At 42.4% G+C, this 23752-nt stretch overlaps 1 protein-coding gene across 1 annotated transcript in view; it reads left to right on the forward strand.

Annotated features, from left to right (window-relative positions):
- fstl4 (follistatin-like 4) overlaps positions 1 to 11781 on the forward strand; it is a gene marked incomplete at its 5' end in the record, with an annotated part of 455018 nt that extends 443237 nt beyond the window's left edge. Inside the window, 2 exons of the mRNA XM_079566729.1 lie at positions 8787 to 8896; positions 10845 to 11781. Of these exons, the coding sequence (XP_079422855.1) occupies positions 8787 to 8896; positions 10845 to 11556 (822 nt within the window). The 3' untranslated portion in view covers positions 11557 to 11781. The remainder of the gene's footprint in view (positions 1 to 8786; positions 8897 to 10844) is intronic.
- Between the last annotated feature and the right edge of the window lie 11971 nt (positions 11782 to 23752).

Genomic DNA, 23752 nt, shown 5'->3' on the forward strand with positions numbered 1-23752 from the left:
GAAAAGCCGAGCAGGGAGGGCGGGCCTGGACTGAACTGGATTGGACCCGGAGCGCTGCTTTTTTCTGCCGATACCAGAGCGCGACATGTCAAAAGCAAAAAAAAAGCCAGCGGCATTAGGAGCACCTGCCGCACCGAGACCAGCGCCTGAGCCAAATAATGCCCTGATACAGCCACGGGGCGATTTAAAAACCTGCCTCGTGTCCCGCCGCAAATGTGACGAGTGTGTCCAACAAGTATTCTCTTCATAGTGTCACTGACAGACATAGTGTTCATTGGTTTTAATATCACAGTCAAATGTTTGGAGCATGACTTCAGAGCAATCCAGGAAAACGCTACAACACCATCGTTTTTCCTACACGTATTCATTCACAAATACCGACGTGTTTGGTATCCACGTGTAGCACGAAAGCCGACTGGGATGAGGACACTGTAATGCAAACATGGTCCTTTCCTTTCTGGGAGACAGCAGCGGCTAAAAAAGGGCAGAGATATATACAAGCATTAACATCTCCACTTAAAGGGACTATACAGAGTTTAAAAATGTCAAAGTATTTTCCTCCCCCTACATGTTCCAGCCATGTCCTAATGTGTAGAATGAGAGACACTACAGGCAAAACTATTTTTTTTTCAGTTTTCAGGTTTTGGGCCAAATTGGTCTCTGAACATACAAGCTTTCACCCGGAAACAGAAAATATGCCTAATCTTCACAATAACATGTTTAAATATTGCGCTGATTCAATGTTCCCCCATAGACTTATATGGGACAAAGCAATTTCAAGGGCCTTTTTCTCAAAACACATTTTTCTGTCATTGTGGCGACACTATGTCCACGTCAGTTGGACCTAAAGACTTCAAATTTTCCAGCCTTGGACTGAACAATATATGGAAGATTTTTTCAGAGGGATTTTTTATTATTTAATCCCTAAGCCCCATTTATTGAGTTTTGAATGTCAAAAAATAAGGTGAAAATTACATTTTACACGTTTTTCCACTAAAAACAGCTTATTTTAAAACTAAACAAGAAATCCAAAATCCCCTCTGAAAAAGTCTTGGTAACTCATTTATCAACAAAATTAAACAATAAATTTGAATGTAGCTCTATCCATTATTCAGATTTCGTCGCCAAAAAGATGTGAAATTTGGGGCATTTTTAGGCATGAAACACCTTGTTCTTATATGAAAAGATAAAATGACAGAAAACTTACCATGTATTTTTTCCTCACATTTATGCCAGTGATCTATAGCAAACGTTTCAAATTGATATCTGTAAATACACATTTTTTCCCTATTCACCTGCAGTGTCTCGCCTTGATATGGAAGGTGCAGTTACACGTATGACCTGAGGTGGGAGTAGTAAGTAAAAAATGGCAAACTTGCATGTAGCCCCTTGAAGTTGCTTCTCCAGACTCCAAACTGTACAGTCTTGGACTAAATATTATATTGAAGGTTTTTCTATGGCTTCTTATAGGATCAGGGCATTGATAAATGGAGTCAACAGTGCATTCAAACAGTATTTTCTGAACATAACGTTGTTGTGATTTGGTCGCTCTGGGAGAGATGTAAAACGTCTGAATTCAAATTTCATTTAATGTAGCTAAAATTTGAATTTTAAAGCAGTACTAAGTAACGCGTTTACCTTAATAAATCCTTTCCGTAGTCCCTGTGGGGGTAATACAAGTGTTTATGGGATGATTGGGTGTCTTTCATCTCCCCCTGGTGTCTCTGGACAGAAAACCATGTTTGCAACTTGACTGCCACCGGACCGGAGCACCCAATACACACTAATGGAATCACGAAGAAGAAGCTAACATGCTGACGGGCAAAGCTAACTGTGGGCTAACGTCACTTTAAACAGTATTTAGAGCCAAGTTTGAGTTAAAAAAAAAAATATTTCCATTGTATAATTGGATGTACAATATCCCTCTCTCCCTTCGCCTTTCCTGTCAGGGTAGTATTTACTCTCCAAGACAATAAATAAGTTAAAAAATCATAACTTGCGAAGACACCGACGACTTATGGCCTCGAGGGGCAAGAGTTACTTAGTACTGCTTTAAATACGGGATGTGTACAGTTGCAGACCCAATACAGACAGAAGTAGATCCAGAATGAAAATAATATAATAGTATGTGTTATTATACTAATATGTATTCACATGTGTGCATTGTTGATTCATCTTAGACTTTTATTCTTAGTTTAGTTTAGTTTATTTCACAACTTCGCACATGCAATCAGGAAATTCATAACCCATCAAGCAAGTGCTACATTGTGAAAATGGACACCCAAAGCTTCTAGATTTGGGTAACGCTGACCTGGAGACAATGTGCTCTGTTAAGCAGGGGGGTAAGAGGTTAAGAAATCATCTCAGGGTCCAACGGAGATCACTTTGCGGGCCGCATTTGGCCCACGGGCCACGAGTTTGAGATGTCTGCTGTAGGTGGTTCTTACTTAAAGGTTTACAGGATATCCCCTTTATGAGAAGGCTCTAAGAACCTTCTCATGTGCTCTTTAATGAATATGAGCTTTCACCATCGGGGAGGCGATATCGATAAGATCGCCTCAAACAACCGATACAGAAAGTCTTTCATTCCTGTATCAGTGGCTCTTCTTAAAGGGGGGGTATTATGCAAAATTGACTTTTTCAAGCTTTACATCATGTTATTATGTCATTCCCTCATTAAAAACATGCCTGAAGTGTTGCCTCGGCACATTCACGTGTTTTTGAGTGATCTGTAAAAACTCTGATGGCGGCCATTTTAGGCATAGGTTTGCCTGAGTCCTCCTAGGAACGCCCCCACCTCCTGGAGACGCCTCCGAGCTTTCGTCACCAGCCGAGTAACCAACCACTGCTCCTCAGCAGAACCCCCTCCCCACTGATGCCACAGACAGCGTGTGGGGGGGGCGTGTCGGAAAGGCTCAGAGGTTCTTAAAGAGACAGAGGCCTATTTCAAGACATTCACTACAGCCATTTTGAGAGAGCAATTTTATACAAGGCAGTTATTCTAATTTACTGCATTTACAGACCAACAGAAGGTTTGGTCATCATTGTAGTGTGATGTAGACTGGTGCTATGTGAGTGAAAAAAGCATAACACCCCCTCAGATAGCACTTTGTTTTGGTCTTTACGTTCTCTCATTGCCTGATGTAACACTGGGCAACATTGTGGCCTTCATGTGTATCGCTGCTGGACTGACTGTTATGGCACAGACATATTATATAACGAGCTGACTGTTGTCTTTTTGAATTTGAATCTGCATGTATTTTAATGCTTTGTTATTGTTGTTGTGTGAACCACAGCATGGCAAGTCCAAGACAAAATTCCCTCTGGGACAATAAAGTTTATCTTATCTTTTTTAACTAAAACTCCTCACTCTAGAACTTTTGAGGCTCCGTAGGTGAAGGTTGGAGATGTGCTCTCCACCCCCCCTGAGCATCATGGAGTCAGCAGCTTTGAAGGATTTCAGAGGCCGTTTTATTCCTCCGCTACAGATAAGCCAACAGAAGCAGAGACTGAACTGTAGCATTCAATCTACAGTAAACATAATGTAAGACGACGTGCTCAGATTAAATGATATATACTGGAGGGAGTAGTGCTGAAAAAGCTCCTGATGTTTCTGCTCGTGTCGAGGGTGGATAATTGGAAATTAGGCAATAACTGACTGGGTAAAGCCACACTAGGGAACATGCCACAATAAGCAACTAAAGGTCGACAAAAACTCTACGAACGCCACAGTAGACACATCGTTGAAGTCTGTGTGTTTGCAAAAATTGACTTTATAGAGTTTTTAGATCAACATTTTGCCTTTTCAAACCCACAAAATGTCAGTTGTAGAGTTTAAACGACAAACTGAGGGGGTTTCATGCATAAGACCAGAGGTGGGAGACTCGAGTCAGACTTACATTGTGATTTTTGGGACTTGACTTGAGACCTGCTTGACCAATGCTCCAGAAAGACCTGATTTGACTTAGACTTTCCTTCTGTGACTTAACTCGACACTTGAGGCCAATGATTATATTTATTATTGCTTATTAATTTTTATCATTGTTTAATTGATGAAAGACAACAGGACTCATTGACATAATGGTAATCGGCCGCATGCTCTTTACTTGCAGTTTCCCACAACACAACGCTTCCAATCAAATGTGGAAATCTGCGTTTCTTTGGATTCAAACAGAGCCGTGGGAAGATATTTTAGTTAGGGGGCGCTGAAGGACAAAATTTACCCCCAAAATACTTTTTCTGTGCATAAATCCTATTTGTTAACCTCTTAACTCCCGCCTGAACCGAGAGCATTTCCTCCAGTTCAGCTTTACCCAAATCCTGTAGGCCAGTGTAACGCCTCATTTGAAAGACCTACAAAACTAAATTGATCTTTTTCCTCACATCAGATTTTTTTTCATCACTTTTTTTGTTGGGCAGTCGTCTCATTTTTGTCAAATTTTCGTGACTTTTTTGTCCCTTTTTCGTCAAATTATTCAAATTTTTTTGTTGAAAATTTTTCCCTCAATTTTTCGTCAAATTTTTCTCACTTTTTTGTCAAATTTTTGTCCATTTTTGTCACTTTTTCGTCAAATTATTCAAATTTTTTTGTCAAATTCTTATCACTTTTTCCTCCATTTTTTCTCAATTTTCCGTCAAATTTTTCTCACTTTTTTGTCAAATTTTCGTCCATTTTTGTCATTTTTTGTACATTTTTTGTCACTTTTTCGTCAATGTTTTCTCACTTTTTTCACATTTTCATCCTTGTTTTCGTCTCAGTTTTGTTGCTATTTTCACACCTTTTTTCCCAGAAGCTTTTGGACTGGGGGTAAAGCTGGAGAAAATGTGCTCGGTTCAGGTGGGAGTTAAGGGGTTAATATTGCCTGCAGTTCACAAACTATCCACCAGGGGGTGCTGCAGCGCCCTCAGCACCCTGGGTTCCCACGGCCTTGGGATTCAAACGATTTCAACAGTGAGTGAAGAGGTGAAGATTCATAGACTTTTTAGTTTATCAAGGACAGGACAAAGTTTGAAACGATGGGCTGTCCCGCGTAGGCAAAAGTACAACATGGATGCGGTAAGAGCCGGATTCATTGTGACTTGAGGTGACTTGACCTCATGGCCAATTGACTTGGACTTACTTGGGACTTGGAACTTCACGCCTCGGACATAACTTGAGACTTGCATTCCGTGACTTCCTCCCCCCCCAGCATAAGACCCAGAGGATATAGTCGTCCGTTCTCTGCAGTGAATATTACCTTAATATTTGCAGCCCTGTGATTTACTAACTGCGACCCTTCACGCCTCGATTTGATCTTGATGGATCATTCCGTTCCAATCACAGCTCTCTCGGCTTCGCTCCCTGCGCCTCTCGAGCTGCTGATTCAGAGGCGGCTCCGACGTGAGCGATGGGGTGAGAGCAGACAGCCGTCACAAAAACAAAACATTCCATCAGAGGCGCGGAGCGGAGGAGACGCTTTTCCCCCGCGCTGTCATAAAACGGAGAGGTTTATCAGCTCCAGGATGTATGGACGTGTCACTGGACAAGCCCCGGCCGTCAGGGAGGCGACCGGCCAGGCAGGTCAGGGCGAGCGCGCTGCTGTCGCGGGGTCAGAGGTACGCAGTTACAGGGGGATTGTTGTGGCAAATGGCTAAATTTTAGATCGCTGCCCCGAATCACAGCTGCTGTTGACCGGTGGAGTGTCAAATAAATCGTAGCTCCCAAAATATGGCACGTATCACAGCTTGGAACGCTTTTATATGCTGCCGAGAGTCCTTCAATTCTAGTTGAAAGGATTTAAGTCCTTTCTTCCTTACAAAAATCTTCCTGAACTGAGAGATTTTCTGTCACACACTCAGTGGCGTAGCTACGTGGGGGCCAGGGGGAACACGGCCACCCCCAGATTGAGCCTGCCCCCCCCCCCCCCCCCCCCAGTGGCCCCCCCTGGCCCGGCCCTGGTTGGCAGGGTTTAACGCAGGGGTGTCAAACATACAGCGAGATTATTTAATCCGGCCCCTGCCCTGAAGACCATAAATTCCAGAGTATGTAGGGGCCCATTCCTGTGCGGAGTTATGATTTTTTAAAGAATACCCAGAATGCTCATTCGAGCCACTAGGGGGTATTAAATTTTTTTAAAAGTAAGAGTTCCACACGTGTCCAGCAGAGGGCACTGACATAATAAGAGCTCAGGATATGAACAACGCATTATATAGCCACGTGGTAAATGGACAGTCTGGCCCCAGGGTGGACAGTTTACCACTACATAGTATGGAGTGATTGAATAATTACTACTGTAGTACTTTGAGGAACTTGTGACACAGGCTTGTAAAGTGCAATACAAGTGTAAGCCGCTCTTATTAATGAAGCTACTGTCAAGTTGGGGCTTTGACCAAATCACAGTTCATTATTATTCATTTATTGGAAAAATGAGCTGAATTTCGGCCCGCGACCCAACACGAGTTTGACCTCCCTGGTTTAACGTAATGATCAGTCCTGGCAGTCCGCAAAAGTCAGGAGGGCTGATTGTGACAGATCCCAATGGACAGGCAGAGGTGATCTGCTCCTGATCGTTCACAGCATCATGTCTACACTCTACACATCGCGCATCAGTCCGTTTTTACAATCCGCAATATTCACGGAAATACGGCAGAAACAGCTGATAAAACAATACGGCCATTGATCCAACCCTGAAGATGCTTAACCTCTTAACTCGCGCCTGAACCGAGAGGATCTTTTTCCTCACATCATCAGATTTTTTTCCATCATTTTTTTGTTGGGTATTCAACTCATTTTTGTAACTTTTTTGTCATTTTTTTGTCATTTTTTGTCATTTTTTTGTCATTTTTTTCGTCTTTTTTTAAATCAATTTTTTGTCATTTTTTTGGTCACATTTTTGTCATTTTTTTGTCAAATTGTTATCACATTTTTGTCACATTTTTGTCATTTTTTGTCACATTTTTGTCATTTTTTTGTCACATTTTTGAAATTTTTTCGTCAATTTTTTGTCAATTTCTTGTGACATTTTTTGACATTTTTTCCACTTTTTCATCCATTTTTCATCACTTTTTTGTCACATTTCCATCATTGTTTTTGTCTCAGTTTTGTTGCTATTTTCACTGCTTTTTTCCAGAAGTCTCAAAGTAGCTCTTTCCTCCCCTAAAAACGACAGAAGGGACTGACATTTCAACCCTCTCTGTCAGTCTCTCTCATGGTCAGCTCAGGGTCTCCCCTGTCAGCGCCACTTTCCCTGTTCTCCCCCCGCTCTGAGAGTCCACGATGTCGGCCCCTTGATGCGCATATCTCCGTCCCTCTGCAAGAGGCCAAAGAGCGGCTTTGAGCCAAGGCAGTGACAGGTGTGGGCTGGTAGGACTCTGTATTTTACTACAACGTGCTGAAGTCCACGGGAAAGACGCCGCATACACTCAGACTCCGGAGCTCTCACTAAGGCTCTCACTTAACTCTTCCCCCCGCCTTAACCAAATGCATTTTCTCCAGTTCACTTTTACCTAAATCTAGCACCTCATTTGAAAGCTAAGACCTACAAAACTGATTTAAATGGATCTTTTTCCTTGCACTGTTGCCACTTTTTCATCGCTTTTTTGTCACTCTTTGGGGGCTCTTTTTATTTGCATTTTCAACACATTTTTCCTAACGTTTCATAGTTCTTTGTCACTTTTTTTGTGTGTGTTTTTGTTGCATTTTTTATTGCATTTTTGTCATATTTTTGAAATATTTATATTGCATTTTTGCCACTTTTTCATAATTTTTTTGTCACCTTTTTGATGTGTTTTTGTGGCTTTTTTGTCAAATTTTTGCCACTTTTTTATTTTGCGTTTTCATTCTCATTTCCTTCCGGTTTTTGTCATGATATTGACGCTTTTTCCAAGAAGCTTTTAGATTTGGGTAAAGCCAAACTGGAGAAAATATGCTTGGTTCAGGTGGGGGTTAAGAGGTTATAAGAGACTGAAAAGTGTATGTGCCCCGCCCACAGCGCTGACCGAGCCACGCCCTCTCCTGTCATTCAAAACATCGTCCAAAAACTGCTCTTTGCAAGTCCATCCACAGATCTTCAATGATGTTCAGGTCAGGAGACTGTGACGGCCATGGCAAATGCTTCAGATTGAATTTAAAAAAAATGCTTCCCTACTAATTCTGAAGGAAAACGTAACACTATCTGTGAAAAAGCTGAAGTTACAAAGCAATTGGCTTCTACAAACGGGTAATGATCGTCAACACAGCTCAAAATCCACCATGGACGACCTCACGAGGTGCAGTCTGAAGGATTTACCGTGTTCTTCATGTTCTTGGCTGCTGAGAAAGATGTTTAAAGCTGTGATACATATTCTGTGGCGATGAGACATTCATTCTGCAGGTTCCCAAACTTTTGCTGTGGCCATTTTTTTTTACTTTAATAGTATTTTTTTTGCAAATCTAAAAGACAAACTCACGCCTGAAATTTCGCACCCCACTGTCTACGCTTTCCCAATCCTATACGAGACCATGTAATCTGCTCGGGCGTGACTCACAGGCGCCTACAGGTGTCTGCATACGAGGCTTACCGCCATGGAGTGTAGACAGGGAATGAAAAATGCATGACACAGACAGTCAGCTGTATGGATCTTTGCATCAGCAGGCCCCGCAGGTTCTGCTCGTGGCTGTGGGCTCAAGGACCAGAGGAGTTCAGAGCAGAGCAGTAACCGTGTTGTTTTGGAATCCGCCTTTCAAAGGAGGTCCCTCTGAAGGCCCTGCTGAAGGTGAAACACACTAAACTGTGACTAAGCGTGGGGCGTGTGCTCTGTTCTTGCAGGTGATTCCTCAGGCCAGTGTGGGGGAGGTCCATCACGCCATCCGCACCACGTTCCAACGGGTCAACGACTTCTTCATCCCTCCCACGAACCTCATTATCACCCACGTCAGGTAAGCCACAGCGCCACCTTCAGGTCTTAGAACAGACACCCTGAAGCTGTTGTCTGGACATCATCTCATCGTCATTGATCAAGTGCCCGTGTGTTCACCCACTAATCCAACGGTAGGCGGGTCAAGCCCTGCACCAGTCGTTCTGTCCTTGGACCAGAGTGCCTGTGTCTGTGAACTCTGATGTTTGATGGTGTGATTGTAGAGCATGAGAGTAATAAATGAAGATCGTGCTGAGACATATGGAGATCAGCCCATGTGTACATTAACATTCATGTGGCTCATTCACTTGCACTGTTAAAAATATACACATGGTGATGGGGCGACGGTGGCGCAGATGGTAGAGCAAGTCGTCTCATGATTGGAAGATTCGAATCCCGCCTCCTGAAAGTGCACACTGTGTCCTTGGGCAAGACACTTCACCCTCCATGCCTCCAGTGTGTGCGTACACTGGTGTATGAAAGAGAGTGAATGGGTGAGTGGATCCTTGATGTAAAGTGCATTGAGTGCCTAATGTAGGTGGAAAAGCGCTATATAAGTGAAGAGACCATTTACCATACACATAATTCTAATCAATTGCTCAAATTTGAGTTCATTTTCCCCTGGCAGATTTGATGTATTATTTCATCCTGTTATCTGCCAGCTCAGGGTTAGGTTTAGGGTTTCATTTCATTTCATTGAGAGCCCTATTAGTTAGTTAGAGTTAGTGTTAGCAATTATGCATATGCAAGTTTCAAAGCATATTGACAAGAGAGCTTACAGCCTATATGTGAGACCTCATTTGAAAGCCAAGACCTTCTAGTTTCTGAAACTATGTTCAAGATCTGTGTGAGAGAAACACATGTTACATCACTTTAGCCGTTGCTAACCCTGATCATAATCATAACCCCAGAACAGCTAACCCCCGGACTAGAGCTTTGCTCCACCCACATTCAATATTTGAAAAATGCATCTAAGGAGGTGGAGCTGGGGACATGCGGGGGCTGGCTGGCTTTGTCGGCAACCACTGCTGACTACCTCAGCAGAGCCAACTGATTTCAATTTTTTTTTTTAAATGTAACCACAAGAGGGCTGCACACAGACGGTTTTAGGCTCAAAATTAAGATTTTAAGCATTATGCACTTGAATGTCAAATTAATGACAGAGACATATACACAATACTATTAAACACCCATTTATACTGTTTATCATGGGGGACAAGCACACTTAAGCATACATCAAACCTAAAAGAAGAAACAAACATAACTTTGTCATAAATAACGTTTGCCTGGTTTTGTGATCAGTTATTTCTTAGCTTTTTACAAAAGTCAGGCTTTCCGTGGAACATTAAAAGTCATTGATTGAAGTGTGGCCTTAATTGTCATTAAAAAGCACTAAATTGGATTCAAACTAGCATTAAATCAAAATGTATTGAAAAATGATGACATTGCTGTACAGTTTTTACTGTGTAACTTCATTGAAAAAACAAAAATGATGGTCTAAATCACGTGCAGCTGCAGCTTTGGCTGAAATCTACCACATTTTTATTTTGTCCAATCCTCTTTCCTCTTTTGATGAAATATTTGCAAAGCAAACAAATGAAATATGCAGGGATTTTTTACTCTTTGTATGTGTTTGTGGCATTAAAACATAGTATTGATTCTGCTTGCATAAACCCCCTTATTATTAACAGCTGTTTCCAGTTGCGTACACAATTGGAAAGCAACTAACACTAGTTAAATCTATTACATTCCATGATGACTTTTTAAAATGAAGTTCAGTGGGGAGGATAGCTGAATCTAGTTTGACGATAAACAGCAAATAGTCTCAGCTCCTGCTTGAACGAAGCGGTCACTTCCACAGCATTTAAAAACTCACACCAACACTGGCCGCTTTATCTCCGCCATGTTGTCAACTGTATCTTTGTCTAAAACGTCACAAAAAAACATGAACTTGTCTCTCATCTTTCCAGGTTTGCCTTCTTGTTCTTGAAAAACGAAGCGGCCGTGCACAAGATCGACCTGGAGACTTTCCACCGGGTCAAGACCATCAGCCTCAAGAACTACAGCTGCCTCCCCCAAACCATGGCCTACACGCACCTGAGCGGCTACTACTTCATCCAGTGCCAGGACAAGCACAGGACCCGCCCGAACGCGCCTCCCCAGCTACTCGTCGACAGCGTCACGGACGCCGTCGTCGGCCCCAATTTGAACATCTCCGGCCAAGCTTTCGTGTCTCCTGACGGCCGCTTCATAGTCACGCCGGAAACCCCGAGCTCAAAGCTGAAAGTGCAGATCATTTCCTTCCAAGGGGAGCTGCAGCTCACCCGCGAGTTGGACACTCCACTGGCTGTGTCCGACTTAGTTTTCCAGCCTTCCTTTACGGAGTCCAACCAGCATCAAGTCGTCGCAACGTCCGGCACGGGGACGGATTTGCTTTTCGGGGATCTTTCATCGGGACGGATCGAGGTGCTGAAAAGCGTAAAAAGTCCGCTGACTCTGGAAGAAGACTGGCCGTGGGGCGGGCCCAATCGAGTGGTCGTTTCGAGTGGATTATTCGGACAATACCTGGTCACGCCTTCGTCCCAGTCGCTTTTCGTCCTCAACGGCAAACAAAGAACGCCGCACTGCGAAGTTTCGGACATTAAGAGAGGTAACACAGTCGTTTGGGTCGGCGAGGTATGAGTAAGAAGCAAACCAGGTTGAAGTTTGAGGAGAAAAAAAAGGCGAAAGAAAGAAAGAACGGGCCACACTAACTTAAGATTTTAACTGGACTCAACCCTAGGACTGAGCGGAGATGATTTTACTGGGTTTATTGTAACAAAGTAACGCTAAAAATACGAGAAAACACGAGTTCTGCGATAGGGAGAAAGTGTCAATGCCGTTCAGTGCAACAGTGATCTACGTGCACTTAAAGGAATAGGCCACCGTTTTTACATACTAAAATATGTTCTTACCTCACTTTAGACGTGTTAATATATCCCCGTCTGGTCTTTGTCCGTGCGCTCTGTTACGCAAACGGAGCACATACGCAGCCTCTCCCACATGTCACATAGCTCCAAAAAAGCTCACGATAGAAGCTACCAAGCTCTTCCACGTGTTCCCTATTTAAATAAAGTTACGTGAAGTGTTTTCATGCGAAGTATATTTACACAGAAATGTAACATGTCGATTTTATAAGCAAATAAAAAGGGGGACTATATTGTGAGGCGTAATGATACGAGGAGTAAAACGTCCGCGCAGTAACTCCTAAAGACTTCCCCCGCTCACTTCCGTCAATAACCTTTAGGAGTTACTGCGCGGACGTTTTACTCCTCGTATCATTACGCCTCACAATATAGTCCCCCTTTTTATTTGCTTATAAAATCGACATGTTACATTTCTGTGTAAATATACTTCGCATGAAAACACTTCACGTAACTTTATTTAAATAGGGAACACGTGGAAGAGCTTGGTAGCTTCTATCGTGAGCTTTTTCGGAGCTATGTGACATGTGGGAGAGGCTGCGTATGTGCTCCGTTTGCGTGACAGAGCGCACGGACAAAGACCAGACGGGGATATATTAACACGTCTAAAGTGAGGTAAGAACATATTTTAGTATGTAAAAACGGTGGCCTATTCCTTTAAACAGAATTGTACATTGCTGCACTTCCCTCCATGTAATCACAGCCAATAGGTACCGAATGAAAGGTTTTATTAACAAACTACGAACTATGCACAATGTTCACTTTTTTTAGAGTAAAAAAGCTTTCTGATTTTATCTCCACGATGTTGGTCGTTCTCACCCGTGCTGCATATTTAGTCACCACGAACTCGTCCGTCTGTCTGTAAACGTGGTCCTTTCGAAGCGGCTTCAAACCCCAACCCCCCCCTCCCCCCATTTGTTTTCGTTCTCGGGTTATTTTTTTAAACTTTGTCTTGTACTGTTGTCTCCTCGCGCTGCAGAAGTTGTCCAGAGTATTATTATTATTATTATTATGCACATGTATCTGTACGTGGTCTACCCAAAGAGCCTCAACGCTCCAGTTAGCAGCTCTCAGCAGTGAAGCAACAAATTCTCACTCCTCCGTTTCTGATATGTCCATATTAATGCGTTTTCATTCACGTAAGTTGTTTTGTGTTGTAGTCGTTTTTCTCATGCAACAAATAGGCCGATCAGCCCTTATTCTATGGATCAGTCACAGCCAAGGACGTCATATTCAGTATCAGAGTAGAGCTCACCAGTCCACCTCAAAACCCTTTCTGGCCCCAGAAGTAAAAAAAATCATTTTAATTTTTGTATTATTATTATTTTTAAATATCGAGAGTTTCAAGGTTGGGCATAACCCAAAGGTGACGTAGAAAAGTCGGCATAGATGCAGACGGCAATGCGTTTTACTTGGAGGCCTAGCTCGGGAGAAGGAAATCTGTCGTGGAAATCATTCTATCTTTTTCACTCTTTACACGTTTTCTGGCGGACTATCAGTATATTTAGCACACACAAATAAAACCACGTCACAATCGGGTCATTATAAATGTTTTTACAGAGCAGATTGTCCAATAGAAGTTTGAAAACGGCATTAGAAGCTAGCCGTTAGCTTGTAGCATGAAGCTAACATTAGCATTGCTGTATCTATGGTCAGAGTTAAACTGACACTGTGCTGACAGCCTTACGCGGACTAATAACCAGTAGTGTGTGTTAAAACTTTTCAAACACACTGTTTTGAAGTTGCTGAAAGACTAGTATGCTAGACTTGTAAGCTAATCATGGCTGCTAATTTGTTTAGTTTGCTTCTTACTAAGGCTATTTTCATGTCACTGAACGTCCGCCGACAGTAAAGAAAAGTGACCAAATTTCAGATGATGATGCTATTTTCCTTTGGAGACTGACGTTTGTTTACGTTAGCCACACATTAGCAACCAGCGTTAGTAGCCTGAGGAGGCAGGTAAAGATTTTCTCACATGATTTATTTTTATTTTTATTACCAAATACTTCCATTCCATATTCCATTTTGCAACTTAAGAAGTTTCAGGTAATTATGATTGTGTGTTACAGTATTAAGTTAGCTTATTAGCTTCCATCGTAGCGCTAATGTGCTGCCATGTTTGCCCTTTAGAAGATCATTTTACTCAACTGATAGATACCTCTTTTTTTCGGGAAACGAAATAGGTCTCATAGGTTGGAAAAATTAGTAAAATAACTAAACATGGCCATTTTGAAACAAATCCAAGATGTCATGCAACTGACAACTTTACTTTGCTATGAGCTAGCTAGCATTTTTTCCATCATTTTCTTTTGTATATATTGCAGGCAACTGAATGGTTTTCACACGTATGATGCATTAGTATGGACATAGCTTTTAAACTCCCCCTGCTCTCAGCACCTGAACACAGCACTTAGCAGCTCCCCTCAGGGTTAGGACTCGGTACGTTTGACCCGCGTGCGCCCGCCGCCTGACTGTGGCTGCGAGCGCTTGTCCCGCGCACGTCCAGGATCTGTCCGCATCGCACGCACATTCTGCTAATCGTCTCATTAATAACGCGACAGGCGCTTATCATTCTGACCTTTAAAGTGTATTTCGGGACGGGCCATTCATCACAAAGTCACCCAGGTTTGGAAAAACATGTGACGCAGGCAGAGATGCTCAGCAGCAGTCAATTTACTTAAACTGCACTTTTAGTAGAGTAGTGTTTGTGATGATAACTTATTACTCTTCTACATTTGAAAGACAAACATAATACTTTCTACTTGACAACATGTTGAAGTGCAAGGGAAAAGTTAATTTGGTGAATTTATTTCATTTTAAAAGCATGATAAATCCACACTCCAGAACCATAGGGGGCGCTGTGCAGATGAACTGTCAATGCCATTGACTCACAACAAGGAAGAAGGTTTGACCCCGTCGTTTACCCGTACGAGTAGTGAATCTGGGCTCAATTCATTCACAAATAATGAGAGATTTTACATCCACTTGTCCTGCTAAGGGATGCTGATTTATTACACACGAAAAAACAAGGTTTTTTCCACTTATGACAAGATCCAAAATCCCCTCTGTAAACATCTAAAGATATAATATGTCAATTAAATAAAAGCATATATTTAAACCCGGGTCTATCCATTATTTAGATTTTGTCGCAGAAAATATGTGCAATTTTGGCCATTTCTATGCACAAAATACCTTATGTTTACAGTATATGAAAAGAAAAAAACGACTGAAAACTTGCAATACATTTTCTTGGCCCTTTAAGCATTTTCTACTGCACTTTGGTACAAATTTGACCAAGCAGTACGTAGTTTTATCCAAATCTGTCCTTTTACTCAAATGAAGCCAACACTGGATGCAGGCACAGAAGTCGTAATTTGTGTTTTGTGTTTATGGACCCCCTCTAAAACGAGATAGCACATCTCAAAGGGCATTCCATCAATAAACTTAGAACTTATAATTTATGTGGGAACACTTTTTACCACGTTCATTCTAAAGTCTTTTTCCAGAAAATCATTGCAAACCCCATTCTACCGCCTTGTTTATACCCACGCCGTGCGCCTCCTCCCGCTAACTTTCAAGCACCAGCAAAGCCATCCTTCAGCAGACGCATACGTCCTCCGTCCTTCCTATCCCAGCCTGTAATTTATGTTTGCCATTTGCGCTAACCGCCGTAATGATGATCCATTAGCGGAGACGGCTCGGCTGCCTCTTCCGCAGATGTCATAATGTTAGAAGAATTACCGGCCCGAGAGAGGCGCGCGTGGAGTGTCTACGCCGTTCCCGCTGAGCAGCTCTCAGTCCCGACACAAAGCTCGGTCAACGCACTCGCTCGCTCTTCAAAGTTGAGTTGTAACGCACGCGCCTCTCCGGCTAATAGCTTTTCCCAATCATCATCCCAACTCCGCGTCCATGGAGCGCAACTATAACTAAAAGCAAATGCCTTGTAATTTCCTGCTTCAACATCGGCGACCATCTGCCAGAGACATTATGCTTTCCCCGTTAGGTCTTATAGAGGTAAATAGGATTTGCGCTGGTGTAATTTGCGGCGCCGACTTGTAAACGGCTTCGTAAAAAGCCGCACTGAACTGGACATAAACAAATTGATTGCCTTTCGCACAACGACGAAATCATTGCTCTCTCTAAAGCGGCCACTCGTCGTTTGTTCAGGGTGCTTTTGTCGCGATATACAGGCCCAACGGCGAAAACGACCAAGATGAACCTAAAGCGTGATTACTGAGAGAGGACACATCTGTCGTTCTACTTTAAAATGCTTTATCACTACCCTCATCCTCTGTGAAGACTGCAAATGACCAGGAAACAAGGGCGCGAGTCGGTAGAGTCCAATCACAGACGAGTACCTGCTCGAGTGGTAACGGTAGATTGGACAGACAAAGGCAGGTGGGGCTGAAAAGGAAAGGTAGTAGCGACCCATGCGTAAAATGTGGATATATCTGATAGATTTCATTTGAGTACCGCGGTCTGCTGACTGCGGAGATACCGACAGCATTCTCAACAGAATCAAAAAGGTCTGGGCTCGACGAGATTCAATACAAGAGTCTCTTTATGGTCAGAGTCATAATGTAGACCATATCAAGTCCCAGATTTCCACATTTCAGAACCTTATATAAACCCCTTCTTGACATTTTTACACGCTTTGTTGACTAGATGACCAATTGCCCATAATCCGTTGCACAAATATCTATACTACAGAAACTTTAAAGTGGACATATCATGCAAAATTGACTTTCTTGAGGTTTAAACGTTCGTCAAAGACAGACCTGGAGTAGTACTTCACAACAGTCGCGCAGTTTTGAGTGAATCCTCGGACAAAGCTGTTACGGGAATACGCCACCGTTTTTAAATACTGAGATATGTTCTTACCTTAGCTTAGACGGGTTGATATGCAGCTGTCTGGTCTTTGTAACCATATTTAACTAGTGCAAGAGCTTGGTAGCAGTTTGGAGCAATACCTATGCTGGGAGAGGCCCGTCTGAGCGAAGGTAAGAACACATCTCAGTATTTCAAAAACGGTGGCCTGTTTCTTTAAATGTAGCTGTTTCTTTTGCTACGGCGTCAGCGCCTCATTCTGTACTTCCTGATTACACTCGCGCCATCGGGCAAACCCAAAAACTTTCCTCCACCCTGGAAGTTGTTTTTTAAGATCATTCCTATAAGCTGCCAGCGGTTGGAGCCCCAGTCAAGATTTTCAACAGCCTGCATTTCATTGTTAATATTTCATTCTTACAGAGACAAATTTTCAAATTATGAAACGTAAAATATCCGTTGCGTACAGAATGGGAGCATGGATGAGCCTTCACTCTCCGTCTCAAACAGGTCTGGAGTTGCAGATGCTGTTGGGCTCCCTAACTGACACCGTTCCTCCCATGTCTTGAAATTCTTCCATAAACTTGATTATGAGCCATTATAGTAAGATGAAGTAGAAAATACAGGCTGCTGCTGTACCAAAACGACAATTCTAAACAACCTTTGATGCAACCAAGCTTACAGATCTGAAAGTATGACACAGCAATGTATCAGGCCCAGATTCTCCAAGTGAAAAGAGAAAATGTCTTCATGCGGATCCCACGTTGTCTGGTCCAAAGTCAAACAACTATCTGGGTGAGCTAACGGTTCGAATGATAAAACTCCCAGGCTTAAAAAAAGTCATTGGCTTTTTTGACGACACATTCGCAGACTCTTAACGCTACTCTGCATTTCTAGTTTTCATCGTCGTTTTCCCATTGATGTAGTTTACTTTTATTTCCCGAATTAAGTAATTGAACTCATTTCATTCCAACGGAACTCGCAGCCACAGTCGATCGCGCTCTTTCATCGACAACAAGGACACACACGCGCACACCAGCCTGTTAAATATTCATTCACCTCTTGATATGTAGTCGTGCCTGTACCTCCCTAATGCAATGCAATGTGTAGGGTAGAAAACATACTGTGTGAGAAGAAAAATGACAAGAAATGTATGAAATTTTAAGATGAATATGAATCGTCATTATTGTCATGAAGTATTTGCTGCTAATGTGCCGCCGCGGCTTGGCACGGAGAGCGACTTATTTTTCGAAGTTTTAGAGTATGTCCGTGGAATTTCCTTAGACCACTGTTGCACTGAGGAGAGAAAAAAAAATAACGATGTTCTTTACGTTGCTGTCCGATTGGTAGCCCTGTTTTTTATCACTGTATTCATATGAACATTGCTGAAGGCTCTAATGCTTCCTCAAGTCACTCCCCGACCGACAGCAAGGCAAAATATCCCAACTACCGTAAACATGCATGTAAGGAAAATAGGTCTTAACTATCGTTCAGAGCCCTTTTTAGCGGAGCAGGTTAGGCAACGAAGAGAAATCGCTCACCGTGTGGTACAAGCGCCGAAACATGCAATCTCTATCTCTTACAGAAGTCCGTCAGCCACCAAAGAAAGGAAAGAACACCGGATCAAATGTTGCAATTCGTCGCTTCTGGAACGCGTCCTCGGTCAATGTTGCGAGCTGTGCATGGGCAAACATGGGAGACAGATGACGGAAGCTGGGACAAACGCCGATTAAATGTGCCAGAGCTGTAGAGATGTTCATGGGACAGGGGAATCGGGAAAAGATAAATGTTGTGCTCAGGCTAAGGTCTGTTTGTTGGTTCACTGCTCACTCATGGCGGAGACGAAAGTAAAGGAAGCTCTTCAGTCCGTCCTGGCTCGGCTCCCAAATGTCCAGAAATTGAAGTTGAAGCCTTGGAATGCGCAAGGAATGACCCCATGAGTTATGATAGAGTCATGATAGCTGCTTCACTGACTTGGCCGCATTACGTAGACGTCACGACCAAACGCTAGCAAAAATCAGACCCAATCGTTTCAAAGGAGTTCACCCCTCCGGAGCTCAATTGAGAAGGTCCAGACTCTTGTACGAAACGCAATGAGTACGAGGGTGTGGTAAAACCAGGCTACTTCCCTGTCGCCTTTAGAGAGAGTGATGGGATTTACGGCTCTTTACTAGGAGTCTTTGGAATCCGTGAACCGTTCAAAAGACTGGCTCTTTATAATATCACACTTCAATAACGCCTGCCAGAATCAGTTTTAGTGCATTTAGCTTTGACTTTCGTGCAAAAGCTTTGACTTGTGTGGCCTGCTCCGTTGTTGGCCTGGTTCCTGTGTTCTGGGTAACACAGGAATCAATTGACTGAAAAAAAAAAAGAAGTCAGTCAATTGATTCTGATTGACTGAAAAAACGATCTGTCTCTTTTCACAACTGAGATCTGGTTTGAACCGTTCAGAGGGCCAGTCGAGCAGTAGAGTCAGAACCAACATATTACGCATATTAAGTATCTATGTCCTTCATGTGTGAGTCAGGCCTTCAAAGTAATAGTGAGAGGAAAATGCAGGAAAATACTTCAGGTTTGCGTCCCGACTTCTGGTCTCTCTCTCTCATGTTTGCAACTCGACTCAACATTCACCGAGTACACATGTCAGAAGTCACCGAGTAACAGAGGGTGTACCCTGCACGTTTTTGGAAAAATCACTCGTCAACGGGAAAATCTCATCCGGTGTCTCAAAGACATAGGGATTTAAAACAGAACCGTTGTGCGACCAAAGATGAGATATTTTGGAAGAGAACCGTCCTCTTAACTCTGCCAGGCGAGTTAGCAACAAAATGCCGCACCAGCACGCCGCCAGAGTCCGAAGCAACAGTGCCAGGAATACACGTTCTTCTTCTTGGAATTTCACACCGCTAGCAAATGTAGCTAGCCTCAGATATACGCACTTCATACGGAGCCTGGAACTCGCTCTGACAAAATTTGGTCATAGCTGTGGTTTCTCTATCAGGAAAGTGTAATAAGATGAGCAGAAACTTGACTGAATATGAGTTAGCATGTAGCTCAGAGGACACTTTTAAACGGAAATTTCTAAAGTAAAATCTCAACAGATCTGTACTTTCATTCATTAAAGATGGTGAACTAGGCTTTGATGTCACAAATGCAGTCAATGGATTCACAAAAGCTGTAAACATGCTAAAGGGAAAATACGTTGAGCAGGCTAGCGAACACTGAATGCTTCTGGGACCAAACCGTTTGATCAACAGATAAACCCACTTGGAAAAGAACATGCATCTTGAATTTTTTCATTTGGCGCTTGTATCCCAAAGTGACCGATTAAGGGGCAAACGAAGAAAAAAAAAAGGGCTTAACCTGCTTCACTATCTATGTCACAGTCGTCGTCGTCACATTTCCGTCACTAAACGTCCGCTTGTCTGTCTTCTGAGGTGGGACACGGCTCACGACATTGCCGCTGTAGCGAGTAAGGACAGCGAGCGACACGGACTTGCAAAGCTTGCTCTATCGCTACTACCGTTTCTTGGCTATGGCTCCGGTCGTCGGCTGGAGCCTGGCCTCCACGCGCAGCTATCTCCTCCCGGTCGGGGTCAGCGGGCAGCAGGGCTGACGGCGCTTTGGTGTGGTAGACGTCAGTAGGAAAACCACTGTTGTAGATATCATTGTTTGATCTGACTGTACAGTTTTCTTTATGCATTTTGTGTGTTCTGGTTTATGGGGGAATTGTTTTGTAAGAAAATTCAAATAAAACAACTTGTAAAAAAAAAAACCTTGTTGACACCTTCTGTTTTGTTGTTTTGGGGGAAAAAACTATGATTGACTGAGCGGTCTCACTTTATTGGAGATGATGGTGATGAGCAGAATGGGGTATAGCTTAGGGTTGTCCAAAAATCGATTCCTCGATACTAAATCAATACTAAAGTAGTATCGAAGCTAGATACTCATTTGCAGGTGTACTTTTTGTGTTTCCTATGGTTTCCTCCTCCTGCTCTGCTGCCAGAGCAGCTGTGCCCAAAACTTAAACCAGAGTTCAAAGACTTAACGTGTCAGCCTAGCGGCTCATTCATTTCTATAGCTTAGCTTAGCATAGCGGCCTCCATTTATTTACATATATCAGTTAGCTCTGGCTATTAAAGGAATAGGCCACCTTTTTTACATATTGAGATCTGTTCTTGCCTTAGACAAGTTCATGTGTGTCTGTCTGGTCTTCATGCGTGCCCTCGGTCATGTAAACACAGCACAGACGGTGTTAGCATTTAGCCTCTCCTCTCCTCTATAGCTCCAAATGAGGTGAAGATAGTAATTATAGTAATATTATCAGGAGTAATTGAACTTCCACGCAGGAAAGTGAAGACATTACTGCGCGGATGTCGAACTACTGATATTATTACCCCTTGCAATATAGTTCCCCTTTTTATCCGCTTAGAAAATCCACGTTGTTTAATTTTGTGTAACTATACTTTACCGTGTAACACTACATGTAATCATATTTAAATAGGGAAAACGTGGAAGAGCTTGGTAGCTTCTATCTTCACCTCATTTGGAGCTGGAGAGGAGGGGAGAGGCAAAATGCTAACACCGTCTGTGCTGTGTTTACATGATCGAGGGCACGCGTGAAGACCAGACAGGTACAAGTGAACTCGTCTAAGCTCAGGTAAGAACATATCTCAGTATGTAAAAACAGTGGTCTATTCCTTTAAGCCATTTTTTCTCCTAAAAAGTCTAAAAATATATATATATATACATATATAGTATATTGACTCAAGGATATACCGTATTAAGATGCATTTTAAAGACTAGTTTTCACACTGTGCTTTGAATTAATGCACTGTTATGCATAAATGCGACAGCCGTGACTGTTTAGTGTTCAGTGTTTACTGTTCACGAAGGCAGAGGCCGACAGTGGCAAGGCAAGTTTATTTGTAGAGCAAAATTCATACACAAGGCAATTCAAAGTGCTTCACAGTTGCATAAAATTACAAGAAGAAGATAAAATCAATAAAACATCGACATAAAGATTGATTGATTAATTAATTACAGTGAAAGCCTGTGTTTAACATGCTGGTCTTGGGCCATATTCAGTCTGTAAATAGTTTATATTGAAGGTTATATACAGGCGGAAAATCCAATTGAGCAGCATTTCACTTGTTGAAAAGAAAACTGAAGGTAAAATGCCCCAAGAACAAGCAGGAACTGAAGACATTTACAGTAGAGGCCTGGAAGAGCATCACCAGGATGAAACCCAGGGTCAGGGTCAGGCTGTCATTGACTGCACAGGATTTGCAACCAGGGGCGGACTGGCCATATGTCCATTCTGGGAGAGCACAGAAGGGCCACTGGCTCTAGGGCCACTGGTTAACCTCCAATCTTACGCCTTAACCGAGCTTTGCCCAAATCTCAAAGCTCAAAAGAAAAGCGCCAAAATAGCGACGAAAACGAGGATAAACACAGGACAAAAATGTGCTGCAAAAACAACAAAAATGTGACATAAACGTGGCATAAACATGATAGAAACCAATAAAAACATGACAAAAAACAACAACAAAAAAGAGACAAAAACACAGCAATAAAGCAACACAGAAGCCACAAAAGTAATGAAAAAACGACAAAATCATGACAAAAAGTTGCAATCACTCTTGTAGGTCTTAGCTTTCAAATGATTCACTGTTGCTTTCCAGTACAGGAGCTTTTAGATTTGGGTAATGTCAATATGTATTTGTGCTTTGTGTGCATTTACGCTAATTTGGGCCAGACTAGTCAGAGTCCAGGGCCGTTTTTAAGTCCCAGTCCGCCCCTGTTTGCAACCAAATGTTAAAAATAAAAATAAAACATGTATAATTGTTGCTTTGTCCCATTACTTGTGGTTCCTTAAAAAGTGTGAGGCTCACATGCAAACGGTTGTAATTCCTACACCGTTCATACGATTTGGATGTAAAGAGTCTCAAATTAAAGCTAAAAGTCTGCACTTCAGGTACATCTTTGTTTGTTTCATTTCAAATCCGTTGTACTGGTTTATAGAGCCATAAACATAAGAAGTCGATGAGTCGATGTCCCAGTGTTTATAGACCTGACTGTATCTCAAGGAAAATAAGAAAAAATCATAAAGTTGGCCCCTGGACATCGCCCTGCAGCTGATGAAGAGTTAGTTTATGGGCTACTACTTTCTGTTAGGCTCATTATTGGGAAACAGCTCCCCCTGGTGGCCGTGTATCAAGCCCTTTTTGACTTTTTTCATCTGTAAATATTCAGACTTGTTTAGTGTCCTCAGCATTAGGCCAAATTTAAAGGTGGATTATGGGACATTTTATGCAGGGGATAAAAAGAACTTAATTTTTGTGCGTATTTGACCTTTTTGTGACAGGATGTCTGCATGGGCGGTCAGCATGGCGCCTTTACTTTAAAATAAGTGGCCTCAATAACGCGCCTGGATCAAACGTTTTGTAGGTTTTCTGGTTGGAGTGCATGTGTAACCATGGAGAGGTTCTGTCAACACGAAAACCTACCAGAAACTCCAAAAAAAAAAAAAACTGACCACCCACCCATGCAGCCACTGGGTCACTAAAAGATAAAATACACACAATACAACTTTTTTTCTTCACATAAGGTTCCATAGTGCACCTTTAAAGATTCACAGGCTTAAAACGCACGTTAGCGTTAGCATTAGCAGCAGTAGATTAGCGGCTTGGGGAACCGTGGATATTTTACCCTTACAATTTAGAAAACATCGGCTGTATACATTTCATTTGATGACTATAAATGTAAAACAGACTTATAATGAGGAAATGAAAGCAATTGAAATTGTTTTGTTCTATCTTCTACATTTTTGTATTCATTGTGTTGAGAAGGCAGATGGTGGGATTATTTAAGTTTTCGAACTACTTCCCACACGCATTATGGTCCAACAGACTAAACAAAACAAAACAAAAATCCCCATAAAAAGTAAATCCAAGAAATTCGATCAGCTTTTGTCTCTTTGAGTGGGAGGAGTAACTTATAATAACAAATATCTGCACAGAAAGCCTCGTGAACCCTCTTCCCCCAGAGAGTCACAGACTAGTGACGAGATGAATGGGACTTTTTCATTC

Source organism: Gobius niger, assembly GCF_951799975.1.
Source record: "Gobius niger genome assembly, chromosome: 11".
In the NCBI taxonomy this organism is placed as follows: Eukaryota; Metazoa; Chordata; class Actinopteri; order Gobiiformes; family Gobiidae; genus Gobius; species Gobius niger.